The sequence below is a fragment of the Falco cherrug genome, chromosome 3, assembly GCF_023634085.1.
Source record: "Falco cherrug isolate bFalChe1 chromosome 3, bFalChe1.pri, whole genome shotgun sequence".
Classification (NCBI taxonomy): Eukaryota; Metazoa; Chordata; class Aves; order Falconiformes; family Falconidae; genus Falco; species Falco cherrug.
In genome coordinates this window covers 66866352-66889625 of record NC_073699.1, presented here as the reverse complement: position 1 = coordinate 66889625, position 23274 = coordinate 66866352, and the positions used below count along the sequence as shown (strand labels likewise).

Below are 23274 nucleotides of genomic sequence, written 5' to 3'. Positions count from 1 at the left end.
GGGATGGAATAGATGTGTAGCCCTTGCTCTCCTCCCTCCCTTTTCCCCCCCAACCTTTCCCCCCATGTCCAGGAGAAAAAAAACCATGAAGACTGTCACTGTCAGGTTATATTTAATAATAATTTATTATAAGGTTTCATTGCACCAAAAAAAAAAAAAAAAAAAAAAAGAGAACATGGGAGATACATGAATAAATGATGCAAAGCAGAAAAAGCGTGATTGAGAACATTTACAACATATTACACATACATATGGAGTTGTATGTGTGCATATGTATATATTCTGCTGAAACCTACAGAAGAAACCACACAGAAATTGAACAAATAGACATAAAATAAAATCCTTCAACAAACGGAACTAGAAGGCAGACCTGAGAATTAGGATCTACACATCTTTTGGCCTTTTACAAATCTGCTGTATTACTGAGGACAAAATCCCAGTAGATGAAGGTGTTACTATGACAGCATTACTATGACAGCTGAGAGTCATAGAATCATTTAGGCTGGAAAACACCGTTGAGATCATGAAGTCCAACCATCAACCTAGGACTGCTAATTCCATCACTAAACCGTGTCCCTAAGCACTGCATCTACATATTTTGAACAACTCCAGGGCTGGTGATTCCACCACCTCCCTGGGTAGCCTGTTCCAATGCTTCAAAAACCCTTTCAGTGAAGAAATTTTCCCTAACACCCAAACTAAACCTCCCCTGGCACAACTCGAGGCCGTTTCCTCTTGTCCTGTCACTTGTTATCTGGGAGAAGAGACCGACCCCCACCTGCCTAGAGCAGTAAGATCCCCCCCGAGTCTCCTCCAGACTGAACAACCTCAGTTCCCTCAGCCGCTCCTCGTAAGACTTGTAATGATGTATGTCTGCATACTACAAACCGTGTGCCTGGCCTACTTATGCTTGATTCCCCTTTTCTCTTGAAACATTAGAAAAAGTGTTGCTGAGTATGTTTGGGGTTGGTTTGGGGTTTTTTTTTGTTTGTTTGTTTGTTTTTTCTGAAAGGGGTTGAGGAGGAGTCTGCCTACAGATCAGTTACCAGTCCCACTTGGCTGGCTAGGAAGGAGCATCAACAGCCTGACAGTGAAAAGCACATTTTGCGTAGCGTTCTCCAATGGCAAGCCTTCTTCATGTGCACAGGAAAATAGGAGTCTGAGTTCTTCTAAGAATGATGTGGACACAAGGCTTCTCTAACTATTTGAGCAATAATAGCATTGCATGGTTATCCTACACTTCAGCTAAAAGTCTAAAATCCTAAACCAAAGTGTCCTTCAAGTTATCACTAAAGAATTAAATTGTTTACAATGTCATACACCATCAGAAAATGTCTCATTTTGGCTTTTTATACTCCTGGACAAGGACACATACACATTGCAAGGGATATTTTTTTTCCTTTCTCTTACTGAAGGTTTTCAGACATATAAATGTTTGCGTGTGAAGTTATGAGGGTACACAGACCTGTACTATTAATAAATCGGATTATTTCCTGAGTTATCAAATGTCATACCAGGTAATTCTAAGTTGTGCGCAGTATTATAAATAAAATCCTGTAGTACTGGGTCATTTATTTGATGATACCATTTATATTAAAATGCCAAAAGGATAATGTAATGAATTTGATTACGCTGAAGTTCTTAATTGGAACACTGATACAGAAATATATATAAGCTGAGAAGATGGTATTGTTTCACTGCTTGCAGAGACACTCAAAATTCATCCCTACTGAGGGTAAAAAATGGGGAGAGGTCGAGGTTAAGTACCCAGAATACCAGATTGTTTTGATTATTTCTGGTAACGCCCTTATTTCTTGCCTCCCTTGGTACTTTTAGCTTGTCTTTTCAAAATAATTGCTTATTTATTTGTGGAAGAATAAAAAATCTGTAATGCACATCTTTGCAGGTATTTAATCTGTTTTAATTCAAATTCCATAGACATATTACTTCTACCAGGATAGTCCACAGGGAAAATCACATCACACATAGCATAATAAGAACAATATATTTTTTTTCAAAAAACAAACCCAAAACAACAGCTTTGTTTTTGTACCATAGTAATATCAGTGAACAGCAGCTGAACATGAGACTGATACAAATGAAAACAGCCCCAAACTTACCAATATTCTCATAGGCTTAAAAACTAGTAAGATACACACAAGACAAACTTCCAAAAGTGTAATTTGAAATGTAGTATTAAAACTCTTTAAATACTTTATGAGTCTGGCATGATGGGACTCAGTAAGAGCCTGTTTGCTGTGACAGTTTGGATTACGTAAATGGACTTGCCAGTGTAAAATAGTACCAACTATTGTTTATTGCTGTTCATTATCAGTATTTTTCATAATTTGTTTTCTTCTTTTGGAAACTTTTAGTTCCTTTTGAGTAAACTTCATCACCCGTAATTTGAAAATTCTGTGTGGAACAATTACTGTGCTATTTCATGCTGTACCACTTGCCTAAAAAGTGAGGGACAAAAAAGTAACGTAACACAACTATGGATAGCAACCAGCCAAGCATACCATCTAAACTGTAAGATAATTCTTTTTTTTTTTTTTTTTTTTTGTCATTTTAAGGCCTTAGAAACTTTGCTGAAAAGAAATAAACATAATAAAGCTCATTATCATTAAAAAACTGAATTTTGAATCACTGGGTAACTACCTTCTGTGTAACTGGAAAATGAATCTGTGAGATTTTAAGAAAAGTAAAAACAGATTTCTTTTCCTTAATAATAAAATTCATCTTTTATGCTAGGTGAAAAGGAGGTTGAAGTCCCATGTTCAAAGGAAAATTCCATGATTAATAGTACTACTAAGTCTTTAAAGGGTGTAAACTCACATATCTCTTGAAAAAGAAATCAGAAAAAAAAAATTGTAATCAGTCTTTGCTGGGACTTTTAAATTTAGGAAAGACAGTCACTAGAGTTTGGATCAATGGGGCAAATACGAAACTCACAGTCTACAAAAGAAAGTGAAAGTTAGAACAGTAGCATCTTTTCTTTATTCATCTCAAATAAGTTCCTTTACCTCAAAGAGCTTTTCTGACTATATAAGACATTGATGAAACTGCTCATTCTGCTTGTCTTCTGCTCTCCCTTGGCTGTGCATCTTGTGGTAAAATGTTACTGTAAGGAAACAGCCTGCTCTAAGGGCTGGCCGCACCAAGGAACACAAGCTGGACTCCTTCAAACCTCCACGTTAGGGAGGGTAGTTCAGCAGCTAACCCTCTTTCTGACCTCCACCTGCCCTAAATTCCTAGGCACCTTTTCTATTAGGCACCTAAATATTTTTAAAGAACAGTCAGAAATATTTTGTTATAACAGTGCTGTGCAACTTAACCTCCTACTTCTGGTTCAGGTCTTACCCAAGGAATATGGGACAGGAGGAGAGGACCAAGTAAACAGAGCAGGCAGAATAGTTAAAGTGTAGGTGCTACCAGCATTTGTTAATTTGATGACAGGTGGATGCTAGCTTACTCCTAAAAGATCCAAATAAGAAACCTTACTTTAGAAAAAGAAAAGATTCCAGAGGACTCACCTCACTATCAGATTAATTTCTATTTTGTTCCTTTTTTCTCTTTTGAGGGGTGATGGTGATTTTTTTGTAATCATAAAGACATCTGGGAATCAGAGCTCTGATACTTTTAAATTTATTTTAAAATCTTACCTGCATCATGCTCCTCTAAACCTCTGTGTTCTTGAGCTATGTGAAAGTTCAAATCAATGGTATTTATTTACAGTAGTTGAAACTCTACCCTAGTGAGTACTCCCCAGCATAAGTGAAAGATGTATTTCCTTTAAAGCCTGGCTTTAAAGCCCAGTTGGAGTTAAACCCCTAAATGGCTTTGTAAGTCTCACACTAGTTCCAAAACCAGTCCTGCCTGTCTACAAGATAGGTGCTAAAATGCTCTTTTAGGCTGTGGACCCCAGAAGTAGAAACTATGTATCAGGTTCCTAGGCTGTATTACTTAAGGTGTATTAAGGCAACTCAAAAGACATTTCCAACATTCACACATTCCTGGGGAATGCTTTTGGGCTAGAGCACAAGACATGCCTCTATTGCCATGCCTTGCTGGGATGTGGTGTTAGGGTACTTGTGGACTCAGGGTGGCCACTGACCCTTTGACATCCAGTGCAAAAGATTCCACCCTGAGGCTAGAGACCCACAGTGGTCTTCAAAACACTAAGCTGGACCAGGCTTTTCACTGTCACATGAAATGGTGGCTGTTTCTGCTATCACAGTCGGTTTATCTAGCATCCTACCTGCCACATCAGCCAGGAAGTGCAAGACTCTGACCCAGTTCTCCCCAAATCTGCATCAGACACCCCCCCCACCCCCTCCCCCGTCCTTTCTAACCTTCCCCCTGAAGCTGGAGTTCTGTACAGAAACAGCTCATGTTTTAAGGACTAAGAAGAGCCTGCAGGGCTTGGTAGGGCACCCCTCTAGCATTTCCTCTGCTTTTGTTCCTAACTCTTTTTTTTTGTTCTTTTCTAAAAGTAAAATGCATTTTTAAAATGCAAGAGTTGTGAGAAGAGGATGAGCATCTGGATAACCATGGGACAAACGTGTGATGAGTTTGCCAACACTTCCTTTAGAGTAAGAGAGCCTCAGGATCATCAAGATAGTCTCACCTGTGGCAGCTCAGAAACCACTGGAGCAAGCTGCCACCATGCCGCAGGACTGTGCCACTGCTCTGACTAGTTCTTGGCCCTGATTAGGCTTGATTTATAAAGCTGTTGTTTTACCTTACTGTGTTATAGTCTTGTATCCCTACATAAAACTTAATGTTTAAGCTAGAAATACAAAAGGAAATGTACAAAGTTATCTAAGGCATGTTTCAAAAGAATAATATGTTTATTACTTCCACACTACCCGCACTGTTAGCCAGTATATTAGATAAAATAATTAATACGAATTACTATCCATGGCTGACCTATTTGTTCTAATGATATGTTTACTCAAAAAGAGAATTTTGTAGTTTTAGGAAAAAAGTCTCAGTGATTCTAAAGGATATTTAACACCTTGCTTAAAAGTTTATTTAATTAGATTGGTACACTAAAAATTTAATTTGTATTATTAACCAGTAAGTTTTATAACATGATATAATTGATCAATAGCTTATGATATTAAGATATAGCCAAACAAATACACAATATCTTTCCTTTTTCCTTTTTTCTTTTTTTCCAACATATTTCTCCATTTGCGTTGATGTCTACATGTGTAGCTGAAGAAAGAAATGTATGTCAGGAATATTTATATGCATTAAAATTATTATCTGTTAATACCATTTTTTTCTCTGAAATAAAACTTTCTGAAGCAGACACTTACTATTTTCTTTTAAATTTTCATAATTTACCCAATAACAGTAGAGGAACTTTCCCACAGAACTCTGTCAGATTATTCTGTAATTAGAAGCATAAAGGCTGAGCACCTATGTATGTATTTTTATGCATCATAAATGCAGATGTTGCTTTTATTAGACCAAATTTGATCAGCTCTGAAATATTCTAAATCATATCTTTAGCAATATCGGGCTGCAGTAAGTTCCACAATGCTCTGTGATAACAATTGTGATGTGTTGTGCAAAATACTGATTTTTTTAAGCATCTATATTGCATAATGCATCTTAGCTAGACTGGTGCTTGGTTCTTCCAGCCAGGTTAGGGAAAATGAGCCCAGCACTCCTGACTCCATTCCTATGGAACAACTTAGAGCTGTAAACTGGATTAAACACAAAATATTGTTCCCAGCTCTTAATAAAGTCAGAGGAATTTGAATGCTCTGGGAAACTTGCACTCACACGACCCTTTGCTATGTGCGTAAATGTCTGCTAAATTCTCCTAATCTTTTTCAAGATTCCAGAGTAGGTTTTTTTTATTATTTTTGTTAATTTCTTACTCTATTTTTCAATTAATTTTTATTAGGATTAAAACCCTTTTCTCTCTTTCTATAACAATGCTTTTTGAAGAAGGAAAAAGAAATAAAAGGTGAACATGTGTCATTCTTTGGCAGGAAGATTTTTTTTGCTGCATTGCCTGTTTTCCTTGTAACTGTCTTCAGTCGGTGTAACTTATAAAAACCAGTTCTGAGTATCTCCTATCACAGCCTGTCATATGCAGAAACTCAGAAAATACAACAATTAAGATCAACAAGGACAGCTTTATTTTACATCATTTATTCTGTTTTAGTATAGGAGTAATGATGAGAATAAATGTTTAACTGCAACTTTTATTTTTATTACTGTTATGGAATTGCCAAGACAGCTGATTATTTTTTGTGCTATTTTCTATGTCCATTGGAGTCTTGTTATCATATAATTAAAAAAAGAAAAGTTTGAAAACCATGTGTAGTCTATATTCAAGTCTATAACTTCATTCATGTCAAATGTTGTCACAGGAAAAAACCTACTGTAAAATGTATCCATACATTTGACAATCCCAGGATTGCAAGAGGATGTGGTAAATCTATTTAATCTCATGAATATTTCTGTACTGAAGGAAAAAAATCCAAACATTTAAATCCATTTTTTGGGACTTTCAGTGTGAAATTTAAAAAGATTAACTTCATCTTAGAGAGTGGATTAGTTTCTGAGTTTGCATTTAGTTAAAAAGGAAATATTTTCTCCATTACTATTTGCAATATACATAATGATATGGACATTTTAAAATGGTTTAATTGTATTTAATCATACTTAAACCTCAGTTACTTTCATACCTGTTTTAACCATATCCATAAAAATCTGTCAACCTGTATATGCATGCAAAGACGTGAAAAGCATCTTTGCAAAGTGAAACTTCCAGTTTCTTCAATAGAACAGGTGGATTCTGATATTTAGGTTTCTAGGCATAACGCCATTTAAATAATCGCTGGATACACAGCACTTTCACCTACTACCTTTTACTGTCTTGTAAGGCCCTGGACAGAGAGTCAAACTTCTTGCTTCAACAGGTTAGTCAATATTCTTTGATGCTTCTTTCATCCCACCATATGCCTGTACTTGTTTCCAATATAACACTCCTTTTTATCTAAAATCAAAAGTGAAAAGCATTTATTTATAACATAAAGAATACAGCACCCTTTATGTAGTGCAAGACTTTTATATCTGCAGAATTAATATATCCAACTTTATACCATTTGATTTTAAAGTTATGCCACTACAATGGTGTTGTACAGTCATTATCTTCTACTTACAAAACATAGGCAGGCACCCAGAGCAGTTGTCTGTGGTGAAAAAAATAAGATTCTAATATATTCAGGTTGTGGAACAAGTTGGTTTGGAAAGTGTCACAAGTATTTGGATGATGTACAGAAAAATGAAACTTTCCAGTGCTGTTGGTTCTGCTTTTGTAATCAAACAGCAGCTTTTCACACTTCCTCCACAGTCCACTCTGTTCTGTGTGTGGACAAAAGCCACATTTATTCCTTTGCGGCAGGTATAAAAAGGAGCTAAAACACACTGTTATTGAACACTAAAAAACACAGGTTAATAAGAACACATTCCTCCTTCCTTTCTAGGAAGAAACAGTTGTAATTAATTCTGTATTTCATGTTAAAAAGCACAACCATTCAAGAGACTTACATTTTCTCTTGGAAAACCACCCTGCAGTTTCTAGATTACCAGTGGAAAACCAGTAAACATGGCTGGTGAGCTGCGTCTGAGTAGATATTTATATGCTAGAGGTCTTTGTCAGTTCCTAGAGATCAAATATCTCAAAAATTGCTACTCCTCCTAGTATTGCCTATTAGACTGGAAAGTTCAACAAGCATGAAGTTCATTCCTTTTCTGTTAAATGTAATACAGAGATCCAATTAATGCTCTTTATTTCCCTTTGCCATGAACAGGTAGTAGTCTTCACCGACTGCCTGCACCTTAGCAACTCCTAAATAAATGGGTACCTAAAGGCTGTATGTTTTACTTAGATTATTGGTATAGAGAGCAATTTGAAACTCTTGACCCCAGGTATTCACTTTCAACCCCTCCTCCAGAAAGGTCTTATTAGCTTAGAACAAGACTTGATTAGAAATGTGTTTGCAGTTTCTTCGCAGGATTTCTATTCACGTGTTGTGAAATGAAGTATTTTCTCGAAATGCCAGGGTAGACATTTGTCAAAACAAAAGAGAGCAGCTATTGTTGCTAACACACTTCTTTGGTTTGTCAATACATTTCCAAGCTTTACTTGCTAGCTTTAGGGGGAAAAAAACCAACAGCAAACCAACAAAACCCCAAGAACAGAATTTAGCATAGACCTGATACATGTGAGGAGTTGGAATCAGAGTGTACCATAGGAAGTAAAGCCTAAACATTTACTCAGACAAAAAGCAAACTCTATGTTACAAGATATCTTCTTTCTTTTTCCTTTATAGAGACAGGCAAATTTTTTTCAAATGAGTATACTCACAGAGGGTTTAAACTACCGATAATAACATGTAGCTGTTTTAAAAATGGGGCTACGCAAGTACTTTAGCATCATTTGATGATTTATGAATGATCTCCTTCAATTTCTTCTTTTCTGCACCAAGTGACTTCAAAATCAAAAGTACCAGCATGCATCAATCTATAATATTCATGGTTAAGATATATTAGTAACTATATTTAGTAATGCTGTGTTTTATTTGTTCATAGAGGTGAATATATTGTTATCAAGGGTCATTTCTTCAAAATTTAAATCGTGGTTACAATTATATATTCATAACACATCCTCACAACCAAATGAAAGTGAAAGCCTTATACTCTTTATTTTACGATACAGCAGTGCTACGTTCCATTTGTACCTGTTGCACCTAGTTACCACTGAAGACACTGTCTTGCCATCCATCCTCTTCATAGCTTATTAGCTGACAACAGAGAGCTCCTCTGTGGTCAGAAGTAGATGTATTATCTGTGTGCCTTGCACATGAAGAAAGCCGAGACTTGAACAGGGTCCCGTGGGGTCCCTGGGCCTATTTAAAAGCCCTTGTAGTCTCTAGGCAGGCAGCTCTACCATGTGTGCCAAAAGAGAGTTTTCCTTCTGGCGGAAGCACTAGGAGCTGTACAAAGTAGTCCCAGTGGGAAATCACTTTGATTATTGACAGGCATATGCCAGGAATTAAAGCAATTACTTGAAAACAGAATTTTCTGGCAAACTTGGCACAGCACCTGACTGGTTCTCATGGAGCTTTTCTGAGGAACATTTCTGGAAGCTATGTGAATACACAAATGTCAACGTGATACCATCTACTGTGCTCGAGTGGCACTAGTGGCAACATCCACTGTCTGCTGAATACCTTTGTGCTTCAAGTGCCCAGTTTTCTTAGGCTGTTTTACAGCACACTGTGAAGTTGCGTCCTTATTTTCAACTTCCAGTGTGGTTACGTGTACTCTCTACAAGAAATGGGTTCCCAATAGGTCAGGTTTGCCTTTTGTTCGTCGCATTCTCTGGCTTTGTACTGGAGTTCAGTTTTCTGCCTATTGCTACAAGATGGGACTTAACAGGTGTTTATAAATGTAAATATGCAAAATATTCAGTACAACTCTATACATGACCAATCCCCCACCCCCACCCCTCTCTTTTCCTGTGTTTTCTTTGGAAATATCATCTAAACTTTCATTAACTGGGTAATATTCATGCACTGCATAGGAAGACTAAACCATCTGTGACAGAGAGCAACCATTTCCCAGGAAGTGGAAAGAGCAACTATATAGATCTTATGCTTTTTATCTAAACGCAGCTAACACTTGCATTAGGATTTAGATGGGTTCTTACAGTATATGGACACTGGTACTATAAGGCAGTTTTGATACTCTCCATTTTTGTCTTTTCCCTACTTTTGGACTATGTAGAATATGTAAGTATTCAATGACTAGTATTCAAGTCAGAGGAAAATAGTTACATGGGCACAACATAGAAATCTGCAGAACATACTGGAAACTTAATCTAAGGAATTTTAAAGAAAATACATAACTTTAGGGCAAGTGAAAGAATCAGAGTTGCATAGGAATAAAAATAACTGGCCAGTTCCTCAAAAGGAGGATATTTGGCAAAGCTGCATTGAATAACGGAATTAAACCAGCAGAGTGTCTATTCTGTTGTATCACATTTTGTATGTAACATTTGCAAATTGGAAATTTTCCCAAAGCAAAATGTCAACCAAATTTTTTTCTTAAATGAAAGTGTGAATGAAGCTTCCTTGATGGGTACAGCTCAGAGAGCTCTATGGATACAGCTCCCTGACAGCGTGGGAGAGCAGTTTTTCATTTTAGCTCATCAAAATACTCTCTGTAGGGAGCCGTTCTATTCCTGAGTATGGCAGCACTGTGAGAAGGAAAAGAGGTAGTGAATGAGACAGGGAAAAAGGAAAAATAAATAAAGCTGATTGTGGTGGGGTAGAAGGGTTTCATTCAAGCGGATCACAAAGATTTTTTATTCAACAGCTGTTCACTGAGGTGCAGAAAGCTGTAAGTCTGCAAGGTCTCTTAGCCTGGAAAATGGTCGGAGAAAAGCTGAACATACTGTATCTGTAAATGTTTAATCAAAAGCAGAAGTTTTTTCTGTACTTTTTAATACATATATATATATATATGTGCATATATAAAACAACCCAACAGCACTTTTTCAGTTAAATTATGGTACATAAAACTGATTGTTTCATTGGAAAAGAGTCTATGTGTCTCATCCTTGATATGCTTCCTCAACCTGTCCTGAGAAACAACTAATGAGATGGAATCCCTCTTGTAAACATGGCAATCATTTCATGCTGGGAACAGAACACAAGGCTGCTCAGATCATAGCAAGAGGGTAGATTTTTCTCCCCACACTTTTAAACATTTCAGGGCATTGTGAGGAGGACATAAATATTCAATAACACTTACAAAAATCTAAATGTTCAGGGTAGATAAAACTTGTTCCCTACCTACAGGTATGCCTTCCAACTTATTCCCTCTTTACTGATTACAAACACACCTACTACAGTTCATTTTTTAAAGGCGTCTTCCAAAGACAGAAAATTTCCATTGAGAGGTACTCATCGTCCTTTTCAAAGTAAACCAATGCTTGACACATGATTGTACAAGATACAACACACATCTAAAACAGAAATCTGAGAAGGAAATGGAGAAAATCAGAGTAACACTGACCAGAAAGACAAGACCAGAGCTCAGCTCTACTGTATCTGGCCAAGCCATGGCACAGGCCATTGCCAACTGGGGATGTGGCCTGCTTTTATTTGTCCAAAGAACAGTTTTCCTGTTTTTTTATAGTTAGGCTTGAAGGCATGGTTACTAAAATAATTTGCAAATAAGAAGACTTCACAGCAGTTCTGAGGATGAGACTGTGCTGCTGATATGGATGTTCACAGCTTTCAGGGGCATTGTGAGAATTACATGTATTAGTAAGGGAGGAATCTGTGCCCCAGGAATTTGAGATTAAAGCTGTATCAGGCAATAACCTTACCTTAACACATCAAACTATATTCCCAATAAACCATAGTAGCCTGCTACTCCAGTATCTGTTGGCTTCTGTCTCAAAAAACACCCAACCACCCTGTAGGGTAGTGAGTGAACTTGCTTGCGTCTGGAGGTGGCCCACGCAGCGCTGATGCTGTGTCTCAAGTCGGCAACATTTCAGTGACTCCAGCAGGAATCAGTGGGCTGTGGCAAGGACCTAAAAATGCTACGGGTAAAGGCGGGCCAGCCTGCTGGTGGAGGCGGGTAGGAAGGCCCCGATGTCGAATGTGCCATTGCGATGGAGCCCCAGAACGGGCCTTCTCCGGTCATGCAGAAACCTTCACACCAGCACAGTTTCATTTGTTTCCACCACTTTCTCACAACGCGAACACATCCCCCTTCCCTCCCCCCGTGTCCCCTGTGTTCCACCCCCCCCCCCCTTCCTTCCTTTCAGAATGTATTGACAAAATAAATGGCAAAATAAATAAATAAAGACTTAGCCTCTGCTTCAGGGAAGCCGCTTCTCCAGGTTTCCGCATTGGTGGTGACCCGGCTGGAGCTGGTTGACATCAGTTTTCACAGCAAATGGCGGGTGTGGAGGGGGCCAGCGGCTCCCTGGCCTTGTCACCGGGCTCCAGGCTTGACTGTCTCTCTTGGCCGTCCGTCCCCGGCTGTCATTGCACCAGGCCTGAGCCGTAGCTGAAGGCGTAGCTGCTGGCCAGCGAGAGGGACTGCTGGTGCTCCTTGCCCTGCTCTGAGGGGTAGCTGGGAAATGTCTGCGCCCGGGACACCTTTGCCGAGCCGAGGTTGTGACCTGTGCAGGGGGACATGGACACAGAAGGTGTAACTGGGCTTTAATGTAGTTGCAAGTTACTTAAAGCCTTTCGCCACAGACATGGACTCTGCTGGGCTGACTTCATTCTGCGCCATGGTGTTAGGGCACCCAGAGAGCGGGCGTTCTGCGCTGGGCCACTCTGGGCTGCGGAGGAGCATTTTGTTTGTGCCTGAGGGCACAAGGGGGCCTCGGATGCCCAGCAAAGGCAGAAGGTCCCAGACCCACCCAATTCAGGCATAATTTAGGGTCAGATTTTTTATTTTTTTTTTCAACTGCAAACTATCATATCTGTATATTTTCTACTCTCTAAATCTCGGTTGTATTTATTAGATAGAGCCAATAAAGAACTAATGCACCTCTTTTTTATCGGAAGCACTGCTGAAGTGGTGAAAGTAATGCCAGTGGGTTCAAAGGGATTCGTCACACAAACGCTGCTTCATGTACTTACTTTCAAATAGGACGCCAGTTTGTCATAGAAACACAGCGTCATTGTAATTTCAGAATGTACTGGAGGTGTGATATGGTCCACGTGGCAGAATACTGGTTGGGAAGAGGATGAGTGAGAAATTCTCTCAGACGGGCTTGTGTACCTCATATAACCATGGCTTGTACACTCACAGCCAGTGACATGGGAAAACACATGAAAAGCTGATGACCAAACTCAGAAGATGACTTCTATAAAGCAATTTTGTAATCTGATCATTTTCCTATCTCAAAATTCCTTTTTGAAATTGAGATTTAATTAGTGACAAAAAGTTAATTTCCAAAGTGCATATTTTTGTGCAATGTATAGTCTGTGTTTTTTGGAAATGTATATTGAAGCCTGGATTTAAAATGGTTTTGGATGATGCTTTTTACAATTTAATACATGTATTATATGTATGAGTGTAAAATCCTATTTTTCTTTCAACCACAGAGATATTAAAGAAGAGCTGTAACAGAGTATAGACTCAAATGCAGAAGAACTCAGCTCATGCTGAAACATTTCAAAAGAACTAGCAGCTTTCTAGACTGCCCCAGTAGTGCTGCAACCAAGAACGATGTTTGTCAGACTTGGCAAAACTTTGTCCTAACTTGTATTTGGAAAAGTAAGAGTATAAACATGCTACTGACTGCTTCATGGAAAAAAAATCACGATCCCCCTGAAGATGAGTCTATCAGAGCAATACTGGGACCAAGAGAGGAAAAAACCCCATCCAACTAAGTGTAAAATAGAATAAAAGGTAAATCTCAGTGACACTGGAGACAATAAAACTAGAGACTGAATTCCCAGTTGCACATTAGTGGTTATAAAAGTCCCTTTCATAGCACAACCAAACAGGATGAATGTTGTATGTGTATTTTTAATATTCATTCACTGGGTTAAATTGACATTGACTACCAAAACCTGAGATGCCAAGTTGAAATGTTTTCTTCTTCAAAAAGCTTTTGTATCAAACTGAATTAAAATGTATGGTGGTTATGAGGTCTGAGCTGCAAAGCCAAAGCACTGATAATACACTGTTTAAGTCTTAAATGTTTTATTGCTTTGACCAACTTTTAACCATGATATTAAGTGAGGCCTTCATACATTTTTACTTTTATTTGGGATCTGCATCACAACTACTGTTAGATTTTTTTAAAATTTAATGCAAACATAAACATAGAAAGTTGCACGCTTGTAGGTTTTAATTTTGTGTTCCAAATCTGGCATTCTTCCTTCTAAGGATGTAAGGTCTTGTTTGCTTTTTACCCAGAAGCTAGTATCATATACATTTTAAGTGCCATAGGGAACTGCTAATCCAGCCCTGTGATTGATTAAATTGTTCTCTTCCTTACCAATGAACATAAATATAACATGTCAAGGTACCATCTTCCTCCATTCTCTTTATGTATTTTACTGAAAAAACATAAAACACACAGTCCCTGAGACAAGGGAGTTCTCTAAACTCAGACCTATTTATATCACGTGCTATATCTCATATGATTAATTTTTAATTCACTTCTGTAGAATAGTGCAGCTTTAATACAGTGATGAAGAGTGACCCTACTAATCTGACTTCTAGCTAAGGTATTAAGGCAGTCTCTTAGAATACAGAAGATTAATTTGAACCTATTAAGGTTAAAAAGAAAATTAAATTCAGATCTTCCATTTCCTGGATGTATGCCTCAGCTGCTAGTGCCTCCCTCACTGTTCTTTAAATGAAAATTTGTAGCTGCTAAACCTCACAACAGGGCTGATTTTAGCCATTCTGTAACCAAAGGAGTTAATGAGGATAAGTGACTTCTTCCCTGACTGCTAGGATACGTAATCAGAGAAAGACAGGCAGATCCAAATGATTAAAAGAAACACTCAACAAAGCTGGAAGATTAAGACACCTGGCTAAGGCTCAAGCTGCACAGTATGACATCAATCTATGGAAATTATTGCAAAAATAATAGAGGACATGGGTTCAAATGCAATGAGAGAGCTAGGGGTAACAGAGAATTTGTAAGTTTAGGAAAGAATGGCTCTGTGCAGTATGTTTACTTCCAACATACTTGTTTTTAAAAAACAACAAACTATATTAATACATTTAAATAGAATTAATCAAAAAATAATGGTAAAATAATGACATAGTGTAATGGTTCCAGGGTGGCATAAGACTTCTAGTTAGTATATTTCCAAAATTTTTTGTTCAGCTTTTAAAAAACTTTAGTATATGCCATACTGGAAATGCTAAATGATTATTAATTATCTTATTGGAATTCCTACTAAATAATATTTTAATACTCCTATAGCTGATCAGCTTTAGGGAGTCTTAGGTACTGCAGGCATCTGTACAGTTACACTTTATGTCAGCAGTAAGGTTTTTGAAACTAAAGATACAGGAAAAGTTTTTGCAGTAAAGAATTTAAGTTCCACAGCTTTCTAAGCTTACTGCTTCAGCAGTATTTCTGTGTTGTGTTTGGGTCTTAAAAGGTTAAAAGAGAAGAAGAAAATGTTGTTTGTAGATCTTGCAGTTCTTTGGCACCACAGCTGTTTTCAAGAATATAAACCTAATTCTTTTCTACAGGCCTTCTAAAGTCAGCACATGCTTCATGACTTCAAGAAACCAGTAGAACTGGGGGCATTGTTTTGCTGTGGTTTACATCAGAAATGTGGTTGGTTTTGGTTTGGGGTTTTTTTGGATTTTTTTTTTTTGGTGTTCTCAGACAGGACCTTGGAAAGGTAAGTATTATTCAGCCTACTTCATCCTTTATTTAAATTTACTTTCAGGGTCCTAGAATGCAATGAAGCTGTAGTCCAAAGCAATTAGGCATGAATGTTCCATCAAGATAATTTAATGTAACCTGAAAAATTACACCAAAATTAGATTTTTCCTGATCTTAATTATGTTGGAAGCAGAGGCAGTAGACACAAGGACCTTATTTCATGGCATGATGCTTATTTATTACAATTCTTTAGAGGAAAAACCCCAATGGTTTCCTAGTAACAGCAGTGATTGATGTACATATAAGTAGATCGATCACAAAGTCTAAGAGAAAACTTGCAGTACTCAGCTAAATGGAAAAAAAAAAAGAAAAAGAGAAAAAAAAGGAGAGATCCAGGGCTAAGCTTTAAAAGCTCCCTTACTGCTGCTTATTGGGACATGGTTCTCTCTGTTTTGGATTCAGAATTCAAATTCTTAACCAGAAGGCAGGTACCAACCCTTTTTCTTTTCTAAATGAAAAAAAGGTCATGCTTTGCTTTTCTGACATGAGAATTCATGGCATTCTCTCATCTGATGTTCTTTGGTTAGAGCACTCATCTCTGATGTACAAGTCCTGTGTTAAAATTCCCCTCTGCCTGTGGGTAAGGTTCGACATTACACTTCCTCTAATGGAAAAAAAATCAGCTGAAAACGTTCCTTTTCTCCTCTCTGCTGACACTGCTGTTCACTGTCCCTCAGTTGAGCCATTGTGACTGAAAGGCTGCTTTGTAGACTGAAGCACTTTGGTCATCTGGTTTGCAAGAGCCATACAAATTATTTCACCAGCACAGCTGAGAAGCAGGAACAAGCAGCCAAGGTTAAGAGCGGGCAGGGATTTTCCCAGAGTGGCTTCAGTGCCAGGTTGTTTGGAGAATGATGACCTGCGAGCAGTGTGCAACCAAATGCAGGCCAATGCTATTGCCACCAGACTGCTCACTTCTTTGAGGTAGGATCACTTTTGAAATCCTGTGACTAAGCTTTTCTAATACAAGACATAACTGTATATTTTTGCAGTACAATGATTAAAAATTAATAGAACCAGAGAATCTTGTGTTTCAGCTTCTGTTGCAGTCCTGTCAAGTAAGTACTTCATATTAGATAGTCATTAGGTAAAATAATGACACTTGCAGCTGCACAGCAAGCTTTCATCTGGGATTTCTTAACCTCTTGTACAGATGACTTTACAAACAGAATGATGTTCTAATGAAGTTTTACTTTTCTAGGTAATAATGAATTTATTTTTGAAGATAAAATTTGGCATTTCCATTCCCAAGATTATGAGCACAAATGTGAAATAATTAAATTAAAGCCAATTGGATATCTTTATTAGTATTGTTTTGTACTTGGGAGTGCTCTGAGATTTCATGAGGACAAGAGGTCTGTGATTGCTATAGATGATTCTATAAATGTTATAGAAAAACATGGTTGTTCAAAAGAAATTTCTATGAATCAATCAGTGCAAGCCAAGACCAAATAAAATGAATCACTTGTTCTATTTTAAAGAAATCTTTTCTTTTTAGAAAAATTCACTGGAGAATTCTGTTGTTCACAAGAAACAGAGCAGTCTGGAAACCAGTGGAACAGAGACGACGAGGTTTTATCCACAAAAGGTTATGCAAGCAGGTGGAAAAAATCCCAGTTAGCTAACAGATGTTTCAGGAGTGAAACGGTAAGGAGTTAGTTGTATGTTGTTGCCTCACATAATTCTCACCAGACAATAAATGCAGCCCTTCAGCCAGAAAAGTTCACAAAACTAGTACCAGACTTTAATCTAGATTTGTGTTCTCTAAGGACTTTCCGAACACCACTGAAAGCTGTTTATACCAGAGGAGGCCTGCAGATTGCACTGAGGATATGGTTTTGATGGGGAAGCCTGTCTTGAGGTGCTTTGACCTCTTAATATTCTTTGCAGCATTTTTGTTAAGACACAAGACAAAATATGAGAGGCACTGTAGCTAAGCACTGAAAGCCCAATAGGGAACATGAAACACTTACTGCAAGAAACTGAATTATTATGACTGCTTATTTTAGATGGAAGCTTTTATCCTCTAAGAGCTTTTGTTGCAAAGAAAGAGACTCTACATTTTATTCTGGATAAAGGAAATGTTCCTCAAAAAAACCCACCACCCTACTACAATCTCAAATCAGTTAGAGTGGCTATTATTGCATCAAAAAAACCCCACCAACTTTCATTTAAAGCAGAAAATAAATGATTTCTGTTATCCTATTTATAAATTGATACTGGTTAAAATTCTGCCAACTCTTTGTATTGAATATACAGTGCCTTCCATTGAGCTGTTGATGACAAAGCAGCTTTTCCTTTTCTGCTGTTAGATGACTGGAATAACTAAAGCAAAGTTTCATAGCAAGAGAAACTGCTACAGAGCAAAACATTTATTTTGCAGTAACGATGCAGTTGGATTGGAAGGGCATTAATTGGTACAGCAATTATTATGCCGTCACTCACAAAAAGATGCAATGGAAGAGAGCAGATGGAAACTGAAAAATAGCATATACTACATTACAGCATATTGATTTCTATATACTTATTGAAAGTGAAACTGTGGCCATGTTTCAGTTCCAAATAAAGAAATAGATTTTTTCCCTTCATTTTAACTACAGTTGGTATTAAAACTCCAGGGAATGCAGCTGGGCTCCAACTTTTACATTTTCTAAGATAATTTTGGATTTTATTTAATCAAATATTTATATTTATGAAGAGAAAATGACTATCAGGGACAATTTTTGAGATAGATTTTAAAGAAAATGGTTAAGTTTATTAGAAATAATTTTGAATAAGATTAATCTCAATTAATGATAAAACATATAGGAAATATATTAAGAGAGTGAATGTAAACCCTACCCTCCTAATACTTTAAAATATTACATTTTTATTCTCAATTTAAAAATATTTCAATTTTCTTTAGAATTTGAAATGAACTTTTTTTTTTTTGGCCAGTATCAAGATTAATAGGTATCTGAGCAGAATATACATGTTACAGAACCCTATCACTTTCCAGAATTGGAAGACTATTATTTAGATTAAAATTTTTTGGCATTTTCTTCAAGTCCTCCTCTAGAAAAGATTTTACATGTGCATGCAGAAAAGATTACAGGATTGGCAGTATAAACCCAGTAAATTTACAATATGTCAAATTTTTGTGTTTTAAGGAAAAAATTTTCAATATTCCAATTATCTCAGAAGAATGCTGGAGTTTTATGAAGAGTAAATTTACATGTCAATGTTTTCAAATAAAGAAAAAGAATGTCCTTAGGGCTTTGCAACAGTGATAATTGTTTTAATACCTACCAACAATTTTGGTAGTGAATTGCCTGAGACATTATGTACAGAAAAAAATGATCGTTATTTTGTCTGTACTCCTAACTAAAATAGCAAATATTTAAAAGCAGTACCTTGAATCACATAATTAAAACTAATGTATTAACCGAAGGTCAGGTTGGTTTAGTTGTGGTTGTGGGTTTCCAGATAGTGTTTTTAAATACTTGCTCTCCTATTGCACTTAAGCTGTATATTACCTAATTTAGGCTATCACAAGCCGATGTAGCTCCTGTGATAGAAACACCAGAACATAACCATATCTTTCTCACAGATGAACAGGTTTACCTTGCCCTCTACTTTTAATTGATTATCTTTTTTTTATTGGGGATTTTTTCTAGTAATGCATCTTTCTATTCACAGTACCAGCTTGTTACACCTCTGTGTGTTTATAACGGGAGGTGACATATGTAAGTATCTGCGACCTAACACCTCTGCCTAGAAGACGGAAAAGAAATTTATTTGCACACATCTCACATTACCCAATAGTCTTTCTCCTTTCTGCCTATATTATTCCTGCAGCCAGAATATGACACATATTTGGGAAAAGTAATCTATCTTACATATTGCATCTCTTCAACTTGGGTTCTTCTATTTGTAATACATAATTGTACGTCTTCATGCCTGAACTACAGGGAGATTAAATAAAAGAAACTCTCTGACAGGAGTAGCAATTTTTTTAGTTCTGTACTCTAAGCCAACTTGCAGAAAGAGGTAGTAAGCTTGTCTTGGCTTCTATCATTGTCTCCCATACACAGACTGCAGTGTTCCTTACAGAGATTAACTGAGTTTGTCTTTACAACTTTTTACACTTGTGCTGATATTGCAATATGAAACCAGCCTCCTCTCTCCCTCTGTTCTGAGTCCAGCTCCTCAACTATGCCAACACAGTTGAAGGAAGTGTAATCATGTTCTCACTTAAAACAAAATTAGGCTAAAATCCAATTTTGCTTCAAAACAAATAGAAATTTCCAAATGAAAGCTCTCAGAAAGAAGGGTTTCTGAGTTTGGTTTCAAAGATTCTACACAAGTGAAATTCTCTGCAGTGATACTTCCAATCTTTAGTTTGTCAGTTTTAATCAGGGAACCCTGATCTATGCTTGCCCTGCATTGAGCAAGCAGTTGGGATGAATCAATTCCAGACCCATCAGCTGACACAAACTATTCTTTGATATGATGCAATATTTTATTTTAGCCATTTTGCTTTCTGAGGGAAAACAAACTACTTTGTTTTAAATCAGTTAAAGAAAACATTAACCTTTTCTTCCTGAGTGGCACACTATATTAGGGGAATTGTAGTTTGAATGATTAACCAGATGATAGAATTTATGTGTGTTAGAGAAGTGACTATGGTCAAGGATTTTGTTTTATAATGAAAGATACAGGCATCACAACCTTGAGGAAAAGCTTTTCAAAGGAAATGTGTACAGTTTTATACTGAAATGTGTCAAAATAAAATCTTGAATGAGTGCCCTGAGAAAGCCACCTACAAAAGCTGAGTATTTTGTACAAGGTGGCTAGCATCCCCCTCCTCGTTTATCCTTTCAATCACAGACTCAGTCAACCAGAAACTATTACAAAACATTTCCACATAAGTTGTAAAATTGAGGTTTATTATGAGAATAATAACCTTGTTCCTGAACGTTATGCCTGTCCAAAGTGAAGTAAAATTTTCAATTACCACAGATGTAAACAGAGATTAAGCATTTTTATACAAAATGTATGTAGTATCATATTCCTATTCAAGCTCAAAACTTAATGAGCTTTTTAAACAGAAAGTTCATGAAACTGAGACATTGCATGTTGGTAATACCAAAGTAAGAAGAAGAAAATGGTAGAGGGGAAATTCCTGCAAGCAATAATTTCATTCACTCAAGGAACATCTGAATTCGATAAAAGTGCTGACAAATGATAAGATGATGGTCAAATGCAAGAAATAATAAGAAAATACTGCTCTGAGCTTAAGTGCGTATGGGAAAGGCTAAAGCGGGGGTAAGAGAAAACAGCAGAAAATGCAGTAAGAAAATTATTTTAGTCTCTACAGTACTTTGCATCATGGGAAGATAAAAAACCAAGAAAAGGAAACACTCAGAAAAATTACTCTGCTCCTTGAATTACTGAAAAGTAGGAAGAATATAAAGCCAGCACCCCCCCCCCCCCCAAAAAAAAAAAAACAAACCAAACCCAACCAAAACAACAAATGTGAAAGATAGATAAAATTGTGTGGATTCGGTTACTTTTTCTTAAGTAATGATTTTCTGCTGTATTTAAGTAGGTAGAGCTACAGTTTGCTGACCTCTTTAGCTTTTGATTCTTGTATAGAGCAGCAAGTCATTATGAGAGTCAACTGATTGTTGATCTCTGTGCATAAATAGAGCTCAAGTACAATTTTCTTTTACCATTTCGAAAATTACATCTACCAGAGTAATTTAAAGCAGGTAGCTATATATGCAGTGCTATTATTTTGGTTTACCATTTCATTAGCACACTCTTCACTTTTCCCTTCCTCAAAATGTTTTTGTTGGATCTTTATTACAGCCAAATTAAATGCCCAGTCAAAATACAGATCTTATCAGATACCTTGTTAAAAAAAAAATCAGCCCCTATATCTGTTACGAATTTAACATGAAGCATCTTACTAAAAAATGCAATGCAAAAATGCAAATTTATACATTGCATATCACTTTGATGATACGGAATATCTCATTGTTAAATATTTATTGCATTTCAGATCATGTTGACATTTCCCCTTGGATACACTATTCCAGAAAATATTACACAGGCCTCATGCAATTCTACTGATACTACAGAGGTGAAATGCTGAATTTCTAATTACTTACATTGACAAAAAGTGTGTGACGTGGAGACAGTATACTGCCTTTGAAAATGGGATGCTACTGAAGGCTGACTGATCAGTACTGTTTAATCTTGTGGCTGCTATAATACTGCTGATTTCTAGTGTGGCCAATATTTCCTGGCCTGATAGTATTTTCACTGTAAACACTCCATTCACGAAGATCTATAACTAGCTTATGAAAAAAATGCCATAAAATTAAACTCAGCACATGAGGTCTGAAGCCAGAGAGCAAATTTGATCTGACAGGATAGATGGAATATGTTTTTAATCACATTTTAATTTAAGTAAAATACAGCTTTGATTAGGAAAAAAAAAAAAGGAAGGTTGTATAGTTCACATTGCTTGACATAGGAAAAGACAGGGTCAAAGGATTTATGCCTCCCCAAATGGATACCTATTCTATAAATACTAATTTTAAAAGACAATTTTATTATGTGAGTATAATCTGAGAAATAAACAAACATGAAATATAAAGTCTAAGACATTCAGGTTGCACATGGTGATACAGCTGAGCCTGTCCTTTGGCACTCCCAGGCAGTTTCTTTGCACACCTGAAGAGCCAGAGAAATAGGTAGATAAATGGTAACAAATCAAAACCAACCAACCAACCAAAGAGCAAAGCAAAATCGAAACCATGTTTTATGCCTGTTTGGCTTTCACTGTGGAATCAGGTGTGCTCCACTTCTGGGATGTTCAAAGAAAACGCAGGATTGCCTGGCTGTTGGAAATGAAGTATAATTGGACCACTCATTTTAGCATCGGCTGTGTCTTACATTACCGCAGCAAACTCTTGCACTGCAGCTTCGGTCCTGTTTGATCTCTGCTAGTGCTCCTCACTGCATGAAAGCAGCAAAATAAATCATCTGGTTTCATCATATTCTTCTACTTCTGTTACAGAACTCGGAGTCACCCCATTACTGCACTTCCCTACAGGTATTTAAGGACAAACTGCTGTACAAACTGTAGGCAATGTCTTCCAAAGACATGAAAAAGTCCTGCACTGTGGTAAAATGTCCTTCAAAGAACTTTCTATCTATGGTGTAACATTGGGAATTAGTCTTGCTTATGTGTATTTTGCTGGAAAGGGGAGGAGGAGGGTGGTTTGTGGGAGGTAAAAATATAGTACTCAGTTTAATAAAATGAGTTATTTAAACTTACTAAAGATTTTCCATATTTGTTTTCCTGTCACCAATAAACAAATTTCAGAAAAGATAGCAGATCTCACATTATTATATGCAGGGATGAAACATAGCTTTTAGAACTTTTACCTTTCAAAAGCTGTTCTATTTTTTACCCATGCAATGAAAGCATTTATTAAACCATTTGTTATTCAGATTTAAGCTTTCTATGAAAGTCCTTAGAAATATTCTTTAGAAGGCCTTAATGTTACTTCAAGGTACAACCAGATAGAAACAGTAGGTATGTAAAAGTGAAAATACTACATTAACTGATAATTAGCTCTCTGGCAATTTTTTAGAAGCTTCCTCCAAACACTTGAAGGCATGAGGACACACATCTCCAGCAGTTCTAAAGAAGAAAGGGCAATATAATTTTTTTTTTTTAAAGAACAATTTGAAATTATAGGCTTGTCTTAAACTTAAGAAGACTTGAG

General features: G+C 36.9%; 1 protein-coding gene across 1 annotated transcript in view; it reads right to left on the bottom strand.

The window, feature by feature from the left end:
- Positions 1 to 11865: 11865 nt before the first annotated feature.
- Positions 11866 to 23274, bottom strand: part of DOK6 (docking protein 6) — a 253286-nt gene continuing 241877 nt past the window's right edge. The window contains exon 8 of the mRNA XM_055706156.1: positions 11866 to 12235. Coding sequence (XP_055562131.1) covers positions 12096 to 12235 — 140 coding nt within the window. The 3' untranslated portion in view covers positions 11866 to 12095. The remainder of the gene's footprint in view (positions 12236 to 23274) is intronic.